At 43.0% G+C, this 16,771-nt stretch overlaps 1 protein-coding gene across 3 annotated transcripts in view; it reads left to right on the forward strand.

Moving 5' to 3' along the window:
- vta1 (vesicle (multivesicular body) trafficking 1) overlaps positions 1 to 16,771 on the forward strand; it is a 70,298-nt gene that overhangs the window by 29,733 nt on the left and 23,794 nt on the right. For all 3 annotated transcript variants that reach the window (XM_080882446.1, XM_080882444.1, XM_080882445.1), the window contains exon 5: positions 6,235 to 6,349. In XM_080882446.1, the coding sequence (XP_080738572.1) occupies positions 6,235 to 6,349 (115 nt within the window). The remainder of the gene's footprint in view (positions 1 to 6,234; positions 6,350 to 16,771) is intronic.

Below are 16,771 nucleotides of genomic sequence, written 5' to 3' on the forward strand. Positions count from 1 at the left end.
CAGCTGTTGCGATGTATTCAGGGTGCTGCAGATAAACAGACTTTGTGTAAATTTGTGCTCTTATCCTCCCGCTAATCTGCAGTTATTAGCGAACCTTTACAGACTGGCCGCACAGCCCGACATTGTTAAAACACAGAACTTTATTTTATTTCGCAGCCAAAAATTTTCAAAGATCCCAAATGTGCCATGCTGAATTTTCAGGGAAGAGATGCACAAACACGTTAAATATTTCCATTTGATGAGAAGGTGCAGCCACAACACAACAAACCACAGAGTCTGTGTGAACATCAGAGTCTGAGCAAATTAAAGCTTCATCATTGGAAGCAAAGGTTTAAGTTTAGTGGTTATTAGCAGTGGCTGGGAGTTATTTGTGCCTTAAGGTGTGAAACACAGCGCAGCGTTTCCCACAGATTCAGATTACAGTACGTGTGGTGCAGGAGTCCCACGCTTTCTAAAAAAAGTGATTAAAAATTCTGCTCAAATGTGCCGCTGCTCTGAACATTTTATGTGCAGCGTTTGTAATGAAGACATAACGGAGCTGTAGATGTCTCTGCAGCCATCTGCCCGTTATCTCCACCGTCAGCCTGCAGCTCGTCCCTCTGAGGGGCGCTGAGCTCTGCATAGAGGTGTTATGATCGACTACTGCAGACCATCATGTTGGAGTTCAGCTGTGGGATGAGGTCCTCTTGAGATCAGACACCCAGACAGTGACTGAACTTTCAAAATAAGAGTGGGTAGGCTTATGGCTCAGTGAATTAACAACAGATAATGAGATTCTCCCAGATGGATTGAAAAATGGCCAAAGTATGTCCCCAAATATATTTCACTACCATTAATTATAAAAGTTCACCCTGTCGTTAGGAAACCCTGCAGAGACATTTTCTTTGTATAGCACCAAATCACAACAACAAGGTGCTTAAAGTTGACCGCGTACGAATCTTTACTGTGAAAGTGAGGTATGAACACAGTCCTGCTTAGCTCTGTTCCTGTAAACACCTGGTGTGTATGATTCCCAGATCACCCAGAAACCATTAAAGCATGATGGGGCACTTAGTTCATGTATGGTGAGCTGTCATGTTCCCACACTGAGACCCACTGGTGACTGAGTTTCAGGCAGCAGAAAGAGGTTTTCAGCAGTGTTGCCACCATCTTATGTAACACTGTTACCGTCAGGGACCTTTATACTTCGTGAATGCCTTCAATGTGTTCCCATGTATGTCAGAATTCATCCCACTGACTTGTTTCTGAGAGAGAAACCGAATCTGTAGCTGCCGTGTAACAGTCTCTGAACCCGACAAGTGAGTCAGTGACTTTGAAAAACACGACTATCCAGTTCAGTATTTTCAGAAGTGCTTTTCAAAAATGACTCTAGCCTTTGTAACTGAGGCTGGCACACATTTAATGTCACACATTTCTTCAAAGCAAGCACTCAGATGTCAGGTGATGTCCTGCCTGTCAGCAGGTACCACCCGTCATTTATTGATGTTTTTGCTTCCAAGGAGCCCGTTTGTCCTGTAAAGTGGTCTTGAGCAGCAGCTCTCCAGGGTTTCTGAACAATAATCAGTTGTTTTATTTATTTATTTATTTTAATTTTATTTTCAAGAATAAAAAGCCAACTCAAGGGATGAACCAGTGCTGTTCACACAAAACAGACAACTCAGGAACCAGTTTGAAATGGAATCTTGTGGCTTTTTGTTATGAGCAGCCTGTGTTTCACAAAAACTCATAATTTGTTCTTATTTTTTTAGGTGAATCTATAAAAATTGCCTAGGATAACAAAGTTAACACCAACAAGGTGATTCCCACAGAGCTATTGACTGAAACCTTGCCATATCTCAGCATGGTGTGTTTTTTAGAACACTAGGTGACTGAAGAAGAAATTAATAACCAAAACAATTGCCTGTAGCAAATAAACAGTATCTGAAAGTTACTGAAAGGACGGCTGTCAGGAAGCAGTTCTTAATGTAGGGAAACGGGGAGAAAAGGCAGAGTTATGAAAACTACATGAACAGGTCTGATGGAGAGATGGATCCACATCATGGTCAGTATGTACGAGGAGGTCAGGAGGAGGTCCAACAGTGAGAGTCTGCAGCCATTTGTGACACAGGGTGGAGATTCTTTCCTGGATATCTGAAATGGAAAAACAGGCAGAACACCTCTAAACAAGAGCTTCAAATACTCTTCACAAATCCTGGAGATCTTTTCCTGAAGATACTTAAAGAAATGACAGAAAGCTCAGAGAGCTCAGACTGAAGAATTAAGTTTGTCGTACCTAATGCAGATTTTGAAGCTGGTTAGAATTGTATTGTCTATTTGTTAATGTGGCCACAAACTTTAAGTTGAAAAGAGAGATGACACCATTAGAGGAGATCGTTCCCTTTTATCTCTGTTCATTAAGAACACCATTAATCCTCAATCTGGCCCCAGTCCAGCCCTCCAGTACATTTAATTGGATGTGCATCCATATTCAGATGTGAAGACACGGCTGTGTGATTTCATGTTAACTGCATCAAGCTGCCAGATCTTTAACTTTACCATTGTTTTCTCTTTCCTCCTGCAGCTGTTGAGTTTTTATGTTCAGGCCTGATATAACAAATACAATTTTGCTTTTACACGAGGAGTCGCTGTTACGCCTGATCAATTGGAATTATTACCCAGTTGTTTCCTCTTCAGTTAGTTCCTTGTTGCTGTGCCTGGCCGAGAGCGTGCACTGGACATAAAAATCTACACGAGCAGAAAGCTCATATGCGTACTTCTTCTACTCCGGTTGTCACCGCACTACATTGTTACTAACAAAGGCAGCGTGGACCATCTGCCTCTGACTATAATTATGTCTCTCCACCATGAGGCCATGAGCCCACCTGGGGACATTGTCAGCCAATGCATTTTACATTAACAAATTACGGGAATTGAAAGCATTGTGACCCTAATCGTGGTACTTCACAGAAAAGAGTCAGCAGCCGGGGAAACTACATGTTCCTGAGTCACTCTTTGAAAATCGGATCATCACCTAGAATATAAAAGAATCTGGATTTTTTTTTATACAGTCATGAAAAAGTTTTCACAGTTGTGCACAAAACTTTATCACATGACTGCATGAAGATAATGATGTTTCCAACAAATATGTTGAAAGTAATTCAGAACTGAAGCATTCGTGGTTCATCATATCTTGAAACGTTTAAGGTTTTACCAACCAAATGTCCAAATGAAGATTTAAAGTCCAGTGGTTCCCTCTGTGAATTGCTACCTTATTGTGGTGGAGGAGTTTGTGTGTCCCTGGGATCCCAGGGGGTATGTTATCTGAGGCTTTTGCCCTATGGTAGGGTCATCCATGGCGAATTGTCTGGTCCCTCACCCAGGAACAAACTCTGCCCGGGATGGGGTTAACTGGGCCACGCCCTGGAGCCAGGCCCAGGGAGGATGCCCGAGGTCGAGCGCCTGAGGCCAGGCCCAAGTAGTCTATGGGGCCTGGCCAGGCACAGTCCGAAGAGGGAACATAGTTTTTTGTCTTTATGATATTGTTGAGTCTTTTTGCCTTCTACAAAAGTCCTGTTTAGGTGTTAAATGAATGCAAAGACAACAAATTGCCCCATGAGGGAGCATGTGCTTCCCTCTGCTATGAGTTATTGTTTAACCGAGAGTTTTACAATGTGTGACCTTTCTGTTGAAACTTTTATAGCGGTTACATTCCTGTCTTTCCCTTTGCGTGCTTTAATATCTCAAAAGTGTTTTTCCAGGGATTAAAATAACCGGAGCCTCATCCATCTGCGATGGTAATGCTAAGGCTAAACAAATACGCGTCAGCTCTCCGTGTTGTTTCTGAGCTGCTTCTGTGAATTTGGCACTTAACTGGAATAAGCAGGAAATTCTCACAGGTCTTATCAGCGTCACTCCTATTGTAATATTTCAAAGATCCTTCAGCCTTGATTCACTCTAATGTGCCCCCATTAACACTCTACTGCGTCTCCTCACACCTCCATTGTAGTACATCGTGATCATTCGCTGCCTGACACCGAGGACCTGGGACACGCAGTTTATGAATTGTAATGTAAATTCTCTGTGGGCGACTCCAAGCAAAGGCAGATGCGCACTGATCATAAATTTTACATCACTCACACCTGAGTGCAAACCAGTGTATAATTGAGGTTTAGTGCCCAACTTAGTACCTGTTAACCCCACTGGTAGAACTTTGTTACTCTGACTCTATAGTCGTATAGGGGACTGAGCCACTGGATAAATACCTCTAACAGCCTTACAGTGTATGTATGTTTTCTTTTCTGGGTTGGATGGATGGAACTTTATTCAGTACCTGAACCTTGAACCTTGGGACTGAAGTATTTTTATTTTCTTTAACTTCAAATTCAAATAGCTTACACCTTTTTATACCCTTCAAAACTACTTACCTGCTTCTTTGTCTTCAGGCCTTCAGCAGTTATACCCTCCCATTTAAAATCCAGGTCCTAAAAGTTGGCTCAAATTAAACCAGTAATGCTTTTTTCGTTTCAGACTCAGTTTTGGTATCTTTTCTCTACTTATCATAGAATAAATTACACCTTCCTTTCTCTGGCCCTGCTTTAAAAGCTAACCTGATTCACATTAGGTCCATGTTCTAGAGTACTGATGGAAATCGGATAGCCAACAGAATGAGACCTGAATGTAACAAACCCACAGCAGACCCCAGTGCATGTTCATGCTTCCTGCCGGCGCCGCAACACTGCCGCCTGCTCCTGCTGTGTAGCCACCATCTCAGCCACCATTTGGGTCAGCTCCTTCCACATTTGGCCTAGTTGCAGGTCTGCTGTGTCCTCATCCTAGGTTTCGGCACCACTGTAACAAACCCACAGCAGACCCGGTGCATTTTCATGCTCTGCAGCATCTCTTTATTAATGGTTGCTTGTTCACACACACTGTTGGCTGCAGCTTTCTCTATCTCACTGCCAACCACACACACACTGACAACAACCACCATCCTGCAGGACCCAGTACCGTATTTAAGTCGGCGGGGCATGATTGCGGATGCCGTGCAGGTGCGTCCGCCTTCCCTGCATGGCACCGCAAGCCACTCCCTGCTACACTGAATAAATATTCCAGCACTTGGTGAGAGGAAGGATCTGTCAGTCTTTTCAGCTCCATTCACCTCACTCATGGACAAGACCTACAGACACTCATCCCTGACCCGGAGTTGGTACTCCATCTTTTCTAGCTGAGGAATCGTGGCTTTGACTGTGTTAATCCCACCTTTAAACCACCCCAGTGCAAGGTAGAGGTCAGCACCTGACAAAAAGAACCATGTCATCAGCAAAAGCAAAGATAAAATCCTGACTCTAACACCCTCCACTCCTCAACTGTGCCTGTCCACGTGTCCAAGTCTGTCCAAGAGTTAGGAACAGAATATTTGATAAAGCAGAGCCCTCACAAGAATGAGTCTTACTTTTTGTTGGCGGTGTAAACCCAGTCCTGTACAGCTGTACTGGGACCAGAAACTAATAAAGCTAAGCAAAGCTCACACTTCATGCAGTTATACAGTTTGCCTCACTCTCAGAGCACGCTGGCATGTGACAGGTGCAGCAAACAATTTCTGCCTTCTTCTCTTTGTTTGGGGACCGAACATAACACGTTTGTCAAGTGCCACTTGGATTAGGACTTCCAATATAGCAGTACTAGCTCTGCTTTTTATATGTTGAGTGCCCAGGTCACAGTCTGGCTGTCTCAGGTAGATCCGGTGACGTCCACAGTGTTCCAGTGACTTCCAGTCTGGAAAGTTCCTCATCCAGATCATGACTGCAGCTGCAAAACGTCTTTAACAAAGAGAGCCCCTATCCTGCATTGCTGGTGTATGACAATGAATTTAGGACCCATGGTAAACATGAGCAGAATAAATGGTTCCACTTGTTAAAATTAGATTGGTGAAACTGGGTGCTTTTGAACGGAGCACCCTGGGACCCACAAACATTTTTATTTTTCAGAAGACCTCATTAAAGGAGAATTGGAAACTAATGATTATGACATCATTAGGAACTAATGATTGACAACCTCAATCAATGAGAGTTCAGTTTGAACTTCCAAGTCCTTTACAGTGACTAAATTCATACCTTTCAGCAGCCTCGACCTTTGACCATATCGCATGTTTTACACTAACCGGCAGTTAGTTTTTGGGGTAAAAGCTGTGGAAAAATATATCTCCCTGTGTCAGTTATAACTTCCTTGATGTGTGTTTATTCTCGCCTTCACCAGAACATCCAGCACAGGAAGTATGCCCGCTGGAAGGCCACCTACATCCACAACTGTCTAAAGAATGGGGAGACGCCTCAGCCCGGGCCCATTGGCATGGGTGAGGACGAGGAAGCAGGTGGGACACACTGATATGGAACACACACACACCCCTCTTTCCCCGTTACCAAACAGTCCTCTCTTGTGTGAGTTCTCTTTAATGAATGCTGAGGCCAAATTCCTTTTGTGTGTGTGCGTGCGTGCGTGCGTGTGTGTGTGTGTGTGTGTGTGTGTGTGTGTGTGTATAAACCTTGGCTCTGCATTGTTTGCCTTATCAGGTCTGGGGCTGTAGCAGGAAAGTCATGCGGTGAAACTGGAGACGTTGTGAGATTAAAGGAGTGAGGAGAGTAGATTAGTCATGTGGTCTGTTCTTACATCCACAGTAAGTTTGTGCTTATGTGTGACGATGATTCAAATTAGCACAGTCTGGCTAAGAAAACTAAGAAAATGTGTGTGAAAATGCACCTGAGTGCGCGTGTGCCGCTAGGCTGTGCCGGATCTTTGTGTTCGTGTATACATGAGAATGAGCTGATATTTATTTTATTACTCTCGGTTTCCTCATATTGAACACAGATCCCTGACCTTTGTCACATTGTAACGTTCTGGCTGCTGATGCCAGGCTTGCACCATAAAACGTAACCTTTAATAGAAAGAAAGCATGGGGGAAAACGCCATGAGATCCTGGGGAGATTGACCGAATTAGTCCACCAACAAAATGACCACAGCAGCCTTTAAAGTTCACCCTGTTCTTAAAAGCAGAAATGTAGGGAAGGAAACAAACCCTTTTTCTAATGTTCGCCACTTTAGCTGCTGACATGGGATTTGCAATAGATTACGACCTCCGAATAATAGTTTTTGCTCAAGTGGCTTTTTAAGTGGTCCAATTTGCAGACCATCCTGCAACTTACAGCATTTGTCTTTTGGCAAGTGGTAATTCTCTGCCTCTCTGGGTTAAATCTAAACATCAGAATAGAAATGGTTTGAGCTGTTCCTTTTTTTCTTTCCCCTACTCATGTGAACGGACTTCCTCCATGTTTCAGGCAACATGCGCGCATTCGCTGGTACAAAAGTTCGTTTTTCCTTGTATTCCTGTACGTCGTACGTTAAATTAGACATGCTACGGCAGCATTGGTCACTCACAGATCCAGGATACATTTTATGGTAACAGTTTTTGGTGTTCTTGCCTCATGGTTTCTCTCACCTTCAGAAACTTGCTTGATTGTTGCAGACTTGCTCAGTTCTCTGTGAAAGACATTCTTAATTGTAATTAATTAATTAATTTTTATGTGATGTGAGGGGTATACTTTCTCTTTGAAAATGTGCTTGTGATCGATGAGTTCAGGTCCTTCAGAAGGAATCGGACAAGCGAAGTGCGATTGTGTGGCTCGGCGTCTCAACATCTCTTGGGAGCATTATGTGATTATGCTAATAATTCCTAAACTCTGGTGACTTTATCTACAAGTCGATTTTATACCACGCCATCTGGACTCATTTTCAGATTGCACTCAGACTGCGAGAAATTGCATCAAAAGGCCCAGGAGAAAACACGAGTGTGTTTTGACATGAGCACCTCCGGGCCTGCACACGTCTCCCGTCCCTGCAGGGGAAACTCGAAGCGTAGTTTTCATGTCAGTGGAGTGATGTTGACGAATTCCTCGCTACAAAAACGACCATCTGCTCGGCCACGCCCGCTCAGTCCACATACACGCGGGCGTGCTCGACCGTGACATCACCTCAAAGAGCGCTTATCTGCACTCGCATGTAACACACACACAGCACATTTACTTTTTCTTGTATTTCCGACCATGTCTGCCACAGATTTTCACGCTTTCCTCCTCTCCCTGCGGCGTTGGGGTCTCTGTGTCAGTGATGACATCATGATAGCGATATCATCCACCCTGCACGTATGGATGGTGTATGTGTGTGTGTTCCAGTGTTACTGTATTTTTTTGTTTTGTTTTGGGGTTTTTTGTTCCATTAGGATTTTATCAAGATTCCAACACCATTACTGTGTGTGTGTGTGTGTGTGTGTGTGTGTGTGTGTGTGTGTGTGTGTGTGTGTGTGTGTGTGTGTGTGTGTGTGTCCTTTCTCACAGACTCACAGACAGCCCAGGGCCCTGTGCTTCGTACGTCGCTTACTACATCCAAGATCAAATGAAACATCCAAGATCAAATCATCGCGCTAACCGCGAGCGCGCTAATCCGGTTCCCCGAACACACCTGCTGTTGACGATTAGTATAGCTGGATGAAGTAATGTGCGATCACTGGGTGCCGTAAAAGGGGATACGCATCGATAGCAGAAACAGTGATCGGCAACCCGCTGATTGGTTGGCGAAAATGGCGAAGGAGCGCGCTCGGTATTTTTCGGCAGCAGAGCAAGAACTCTTGAGTGAGGGATTTCAGGAGTTTCAGAGTTTAATTAAAACGCAAGGGAACACTGCAAAGGCTGCAAAAGCAAAGAGAGAGGGCTGGCAGAAAGTTGCTGACAAATCAAACTCGTAAGTAATCCAATAATAACAATAATAATGGAGTGGATTTATATAGCGCTTTTCAAGGCACCCAAAGCGCTTTACAATGCCACTATTCATTCACTCTCACATTCACACACTGGTGGAGGCAGCTACGGTTGTAGCCACAGCTGCCCTGGGGCAGACTGACAGAAGCCAGGCTGCCATATTGCGCCATCGGCCCCTCTGGCCAACACCAGTAGGCGGTAGGGTAGATTTATCATATCACACCATATTATCCAATATTATATTACATTATATTATATTATAATATGTTATATTATATCCCCTTTCACATTAGAGCCACAACAGGACCCACTAGAACATGGGAACAAGTAAAAGTGAAATATAAGAATATTCTACAGAATGGTAATATTTATCACTTATATTGCTTTTAGTCTCTTGGAAAGAGACCCTGAAATAATCTGTTTGTTTGTTCATAACAGCAACCAAGAAAAGGGCAGAGCAAAAAAAAAAGACAGGTGGTGGTCCTGCACCCCCTCGTCAACAAGTTGGTTAAGTGAATAATACCCTCACGGGAAAATCGATATCTCTCTATGAGCACACTGTCGCGCTGAGCTAAAGGATCCTGTCTATCCCGCAATATACGCTGAATTCTGAGGACTCTCCTTATCAATCTTGCACCTTCCGCAATGGGTGGCTCGCGTATACGGACAGGACATGGCTGCGACAGGCTTCCCAAATCCACCTTCGCTTTTATAGCCGTGGTCTCTCATCTTGATTACACGAAGTAATTTACAATTACTACTCTGAAATATGAATTACATCTGTAATAATCACATACATGTAATAGAATGTTAATAGTACATTTCCCTTTTTTAGGAAATGACCTGTATGTATCTGTGTGAAATCAATAAAAGGATCAAGTGCTGCATTATCTTTAGTTACATTGATGTTATTTATTTATGGTGAAACAGTGGTGGAATATCGCTGTTGCTTTCGTATGAATGACGCGGACATACCTGCGTGGCCACGATCTAATCCTGTTTACATAAAGTGAACCTGCTCCCCAGCAGGTTTACGCTTACGGCTCTGTTGCTATGACAGCAAGTCCCGGATGGGCTTCGGGGAACCGAACGATCCAGGATCACGCGAAATCGTCAACAATCTAATCCAGCTAACTCACTTAGCGCGGTACGAAGCACAGGCCCCTGATGTTTAGTTTAGTTCTGTGTGTGTGTGTGTGTGTGTGTGTGTGTGTGTGTGTGTGTGTGTGTGTGTGTGTGTGTGTGTGTGTGTGTGTGTGTGTGTGTGTGTGTGTGTGTGTGTGTGTGTTGGAAAGTGAGCACATCTGTCTCTCCATCAGAAAGCATTCCTTTCTGATAGGATCACTTTTGATTTATTACTATTGTTGATACTCCTGCAAATACAACATGATTTGTGGAGTTTGTTTCTCTGTTTCTCCTGCTGTGACGAACATGTCAGCCATTGCTGGCTCCAAAGAGTGAACTTCAGGGTGCTCGCTCTCTTCACCGTAATGGTTAAAACCTTTGTGACTGTCTGCAGCTTAAAGAATCTATTTTTTTTTCTGTGATTTGTTGGCAGTTGAATTAATCTTTGATGAGAGGTGGGCGGGGTCAGTGGCAGCTTTTGTGCACAAATAAAAAATACTTATGCACACGGTTAATAAAAAACTGATTTAGCTGCTACCTGTTTCTGTTGCTGTGGGGGATTCCCCCAAGAATAAACTATGTCTGTATCGCCACATGTTTCCTTTGCCTTCAGATCACACAGGGTGGTAAACTAAAACAAATGAAGTAGAAATCAAACGTTTGACTTTTAGGAACACTCGGACGTGGATTCTTTGGGTTCGGTGTGCCGAACCGAGTGAATGCCCGCTGTTAATGTCAGCTGTAGTGATTAACAAAGGCCCCATATATTGTCCAGGCGTCATTTATTTACTGCACTGTTGTCGTGGTAACTTTGTGAGATATTATTTCCACATCTCAATAGTTCAGAAATTTTTCACCCAGGGCAAGGAACAGAGGGGAAACTTCCCATGTGATAAGGTTGTTAGAACAAAGGAACGTGTTTACATTTTTTTTTTTATTACGGACTTGACCTTTAAAGATCAGAGCCTTCAATTACAAGCCTCGTCTGGAACAGCTGGTTAAATTTCATGCGATGTTTTTCACAAATCCCTCCATATATTGTGTAATTTCCCAGGATTTCTCAAAAGGTTATGATCTCACAGCTGTTATTTACCTTAAAAGAATCACTTCTTGGAGCGAACCTACAAAATAAATCGATAAATGCTCCTCTGTTTTACTCACTGAACAAAAGAATCCATACGATCGTCAAACTCATTTATTAAAGCAGACTCGCCCGCCAGCACAGTCATGGTCTGTTTCACAGCAGTGTTACACAAATCCTGATCACATCGTGCTTCTTAGCCCTTTACCGCTGTCTCTGAGGCGCTAGCAGGAGATGATCCTGGACCTTATTTTATCATTACATGGAGACTCCACCTGTGAGTCTGTGATGTTAGAATTGTGTGTCCCCGTGCTGCTGGACATGCATGACAGCAGGCACCGGACTCTCCACTGATCCACTGTAAGTAGCTTAATTGATCTCTAGAGAGTAGTTGGACACACACACAGCAGAACACCAGTATACAAGCGGTCATTACAGGCAGATCATTGTCTCCCAGCAGCCCTGCGCCGACTTTCTGCTGGCTGGAGGAGGATGTATTTAGCAAGAGGAAAGGAAGGGATGGAGGGAATGAAAGGGTGGAGGTTTTGGGGGGTGGGTGTGGGGCACAGGGAGAAAACGTCCCGTGCCGAGTTGTTAAAAATATAAAGCATGTTTTCTGTGACCTGAAAATATGCTTTATATGGTGAAAGTTATTGAAACATGACTTTCATAAACATTAAAGTCAAATCGAGCAACACAGAAGGTCGGTGTGTGTAAGGGGGGTCCTTAGTGACAGTTGGATAAACAGATTTTAAATTAAGGCCCTGTGAAGCCCACAAATCCATTCTGACAGACCGGCTGGTGTATAATACTAAGGCTACGTTCACACTGCAGGTCTTAATGCTCAATTCTGATTTTTTGATCAAATCCGATTTTTTTTTTGTCTGCTCGTTCACACTACAGATAAAATGCGACAGCAAACGCGCTCTAGTGTGAACCCACAAAGCGGCCCGCATGCGCAAAAGAAGACGTCACACACAACGCGCTCTGTTTAGACCCAGAGCAAACAGTATTGTTTGACTGATGGCCCTTAATATAGAGACTTCGGACTTTATGTTTCCTAATTTTTGCTTTAAGTTATTTTGTTATTTACATAATAATGTAAATAACCTCATAATTATCCTTATTGCTGTTTTAGAGAGGAGCGGTGCTTCAAAGGATAGTTGCAGATTTCTGTCAGAATCTGCAGATTATACAGTACAAATAAAATGTTCACGTTTCTCCAACGTTGTCTTCCCAACAGTTTCACTGACATCTACACTGGATGGCCAGGAAGCATTCACGATGTCTTATCGGGCGCTTCTCCAGAGCTGATAATTGGCGTCTGTCTTGTGTCAGTGACGTAAAAGACGGATTTAATGCGACATGACCATTCAAACAGCAGTCGCTTTCTAAAACATCGGATATGTATCGGATTCAGTACCACATACGAAAGTGACCCAGATCGGATTTGAAAATATCGGATTTGCGCCGTTCACACTGTCATACCATGATCGGATATGGGTCGCATAGGGTCAAAAAAATCGGATTTGATGCGCTTTCGCCTGCAGTGTGAACGTAGCCTTAGTGACACAGTTATTAAAGAGCTTTATAGGTTAGAGGCCATTATCCCTCCTATGAAGGATTCAAGTCAACAGTGGTTCTTTGATGCGTTGCGAGGGTTGGTGAAGTAAATTTAGAGACGGTTAAATCAAAGTGGAGCTGTTGTGCTTTCCCTAAGTTTCCATCTCCAAACACTGTTTCAGGCTCTCAGACCCTAATATGGTCTTCTCAGACAACGTCAGCTACAACCTCCTGCTGTGATCAACAGGCAGCAAATCAGAAGAACCTTGGATGAAAGGGGGAGGGGCCAAAACAGCTTCTGGGTTAACTAATGCTCATCAGAAAATAAATGAGGATTATTTCAATCTGTGAATCGTGTCTAAATAATGTGATCCTCACCTCTTTAACCTTCACAGAAAAGACATTGTCTGTTCTTTGGATCTTTTCTGGAAGTCTAATGCTTGAGAACTTCTTGTGTGTTATTTTTATGTATGTATTATATGGCAAAAGTGAGAGAATGAATAAAACAAGGGAACAACAGGCAAACCCGGGACCTTGGTCCATGCTCCAATCAGCTAAAAGCAAACAACAGTCAGAATAAATGAGAACTGATATCCCACTGATAAAGTCACAAAAGCCATGAAAGGAGCTGGGATGGATGTGGGTTGCTAAGCAGCTTGCAGATGAACAACAGCTGTGGGCAGGCAGAAGCAGCTGAATGGCTCACTGTCGATAAGATTTTCATAGAAAGCGGGTGATAATGAAACTGGTGCTGTTTTGATGATTTTTAAAGGCATGAAAACTATGAAGTGTAATTTCTCTCAACAACTGGTCAGGAGTTTTAAGCAGGACTACAGCAGCTCGTGGCCTTGGCTGGTGTCCACGGTGGAAATGAGTTTGGGGATGTACAGGTCCTTAGAAAGGGGAAAACATATTTCATCCAGTGCAACAGAAAAAGGCAATAAATAAATAAAATGAATGAAAAGAATATCATAAGGGACAAAAGCAGAGAAGAGCTCAAAGTAGTGCTTAAGAGCAGCGACCGGCCTCCCGACGCCAGCTGGAGGGCTGAGGGTCTGTCTGAAGCTATGCCGAGCTCAGAAACTGCTTTTTAACAAGTGCCCTTTGGCAAGACACTAAGCCAATCTTTATACCACAGAGCTGCACAGCGTCCGGCAGCAGGACAGCCGCTGTGGAATTCACTCACCCACTGCTGTAAACAAGGAAGCAGAGCAGGAAGAACACTGGCCACAATCTCCATTTACTCCCACAGCTCACTCACCAGTTTTGTACCAGCCTGATTAGATCGATAAAAGGGGATGGTGATAATATTGATGATGATGATGATGTGACTTGGTTCAGAGTGTGATTTGGGCAGCAGTAAGAGTTAATAGCGCTCATAGTTTGGCTGCTGTGAGCTCCCTGTCTGCTCTTCGGTTTCAGTTACAGAACACTTTGAATGAGCTACAGGTGTCATGGCTGCCAGGTGTTTATCATTCAGTGGTTTAGGGAGAGCAGAGAAAGGAAGACGGGAGTAAACAGGGGAACTTTGAGTGAAACTTCTGTTGATATAGACAAAAACTCATAACCACATAATGAGCTGCTGCCCAGTGTTAACACGCCTGATACTGTGTTTGTAAATGGAGTCGATACTTTCTCTATGATTGCACATAAATCTGTAATGTCTCCATTCTGACCTTCAGAAAATCTCCTGCTGGCAAAAAAGCTGATGCTGTACTTCACTCTATGTTTCATTCATGGCACACAGCTCCACTGAAACCTTACAGTAGTGTGGGGAAAAGTGCCTTTCAGGATCCACTGCCATTCACAGCGAGATGATTATCACTAATTAAGCAGTTATAAAAAGGAGAAAAAGCAGTTCCACCTTAATTAATATGATCTGATGTGACTTTGCAAACTGACACTCTGAGAGCACAGAAAACTTTGAGTCTCGGATTTCATGTTTGACCTTTTCATTGATGTCCAGGGTGAAAATAATAATGTGTACTTTTCAGTTGACCCACAAAATCATATTCTTTGAAACTCACAAAGTGACATGAAAGAATATCAAACATGAATATTACTTAACTGATGCAATGTAAAATCTATTTGAAGAAAGAGTTATTTGTTATCCCAGTACTGCAGCGAGGGGTGAACAGTAATTAATCTGATAGATGCTATTAGTGCTGTTTAAGCAGTTTTACAAACATCAAACGGCAAAATAAACAAATAACAAACTAAAAAAAGAACTAAGAGTCAGTCTGACAGACTTTTCGAGCTGAAACCCAAAATCATTCCCTGAATAATCATAGCGTGTGTGTGTGTGTGTGCGTGTGTGTGTTCTTTAGGTGAGGTGTGGGGCAAACTGTGGTCGAGTTGATGCAGCTGTGGATTCAATTTAATGATTTCCTTAAGGAGGCTCCTGCTTTTGTGTATTCGTGCATGATTTTAAAGGCGTACCAAAACTGCTGCATTTACAGACTCATCAGTCTATAAGAAAATAAAGGAGGGGGGGAAGTGCTGTAATTGCCTTGAAAGGAAACTTTCCTCCAGAGGTCACACTCCCGCTGTCTATGCTGTTGCATAAGGCTCCTATAGATTTCAGTCCTATAATGTCTCCTCTGTAAGTCCAGCATAGCCCTGGTAGCATGCTATTGCTGCTTGAGCGCTGACTGGACCTTTAATGCTGGGGAAATAAAATTTAAAGTACATGAACATTAACAGAGTGTTGAGCTGTTTGGAGCACAGGCATAGGTGCACACACAGTTGTACACGTACAGGTGTACCAACAAAAAACAAATAAGAGATAAAAAACTTACAGACTGTAATATAGTTTATTCATATAGTTTTCAGTCTGATGCACAGATCGTAACAAATATTTGAGCATTGAGAAAGTGTGTGTGTGCGTGCATGCCACAATGAAGGGGTGTGGACGTTCACGGTTTAACAACTTAATGAAAGATGGAGCGGTCCAGCTAAAGTGTCAGATCTCTGCTTCATGCCCGTCTGCCTTTTTGTCTCTGATGCAGTAATGACACAGGCTGGGCTCTAACGTGGTGTCGAATCCAGCCTGTGTCTGCACATCCAGCCCAGTAGCTTAATCTCTGCAAACATCTCTGGCTGTCAAGAAGTGTTTTCTTTGTGTTAGGTGTGGTTGCTGAGTCTGCGGGCTTGCAGTCAGGACGTGAAATCACTGCAGTCTCATGTGTTTCACAAGGCTCTGTCCTTGTTTCAGGATTATTATTACTCTCTGTCGCTGCATGTTCAACTCTGACACCTTTGTTCATGACGTTACCTCCCAGAGTTCCACTCTGAACGTGAGTGTACAGGTGTGACAAACCTCAGTGTACCTGTTGCCACTGAGTGAGGGCTCGAAGGTCGAAGGCCACAATGAAAACAGCATTTACCGAAAAAAAAATAAATGGTGAAGTCACTTAAACTGTCAGTAACTCAATAAAGGAAATGTTCTGCTAACACAAAAACCATCAGCAGATGATCGGGTACAAATGTAACCTCTTCTTCACTAAGCACGCGTCACAGGTCAGGGGCCGGGCGCAGACATCAGAGTCTGTTTTACAAAAGTTACCAAACATGGTAAAAAAAAAAAGCTCAACTCGCTGTTTTTGTGTGACTGATAAGCATTAAGAGGGTTATCATCATTCATAAAAGCCAAGCCTGTTGTTTTGGTGAAGAGGATCTCGGTCCCAGCTATGTCAGTCTTACTAAATTTTAGGATGTTTTTGTAGTAATAAATATTCCATGTTCATGTAGAGCTTCAGTGTATGAAGAAGCAGTAATGTTGTTAAAAGTCTGCTGTGTGAGAACAGTGTGTTTAAATATAAATGTGGGTGCTGGGACATTCAGACACATAGTGCCTTGTGTTTGTATCATTTTCCATTTTCTGCAGAACTTCCATTATTGTAATTCTGCTCTTTCATCATCAGATTTGATGGTGTATGATGGTGCATGATGATGTATGTGTTACCTTCAGTTTTCACATATATCTGTTGTGTTAACTCCTTCAGTGCTATGTTACTTAGATCCAGTGATGTGTAATAATTTGTGTCTGTTGTTGTTGTTGTTTTTAACTCTCTTGAAAAATGAAGGGGATTTTTACTTTTGAGCTTTAGGGTGATGCGTAAACACTGTAAACCAGTGGTTCCCAAACTTTTTTTGTTGGGCCCCCCTTTGTTTTACATGATGGCGTGTAGAGCAGGGCGATATGGCCAAAAATATT

Source organism: Rhamphochromis sp. 'chilingali', assembly GCF_963969265.1.
Source record: "Rhamphochromis sp. 'chilingali' genome assembly, chromosome: 5".
Lineage (NCBI taxonomy): Eukaryota > Metazoa > Chordata > Actinopteri > Cichliformes > Cichlidae > Rhamphochromis > Rhamphochromis sp. 'chilingali'.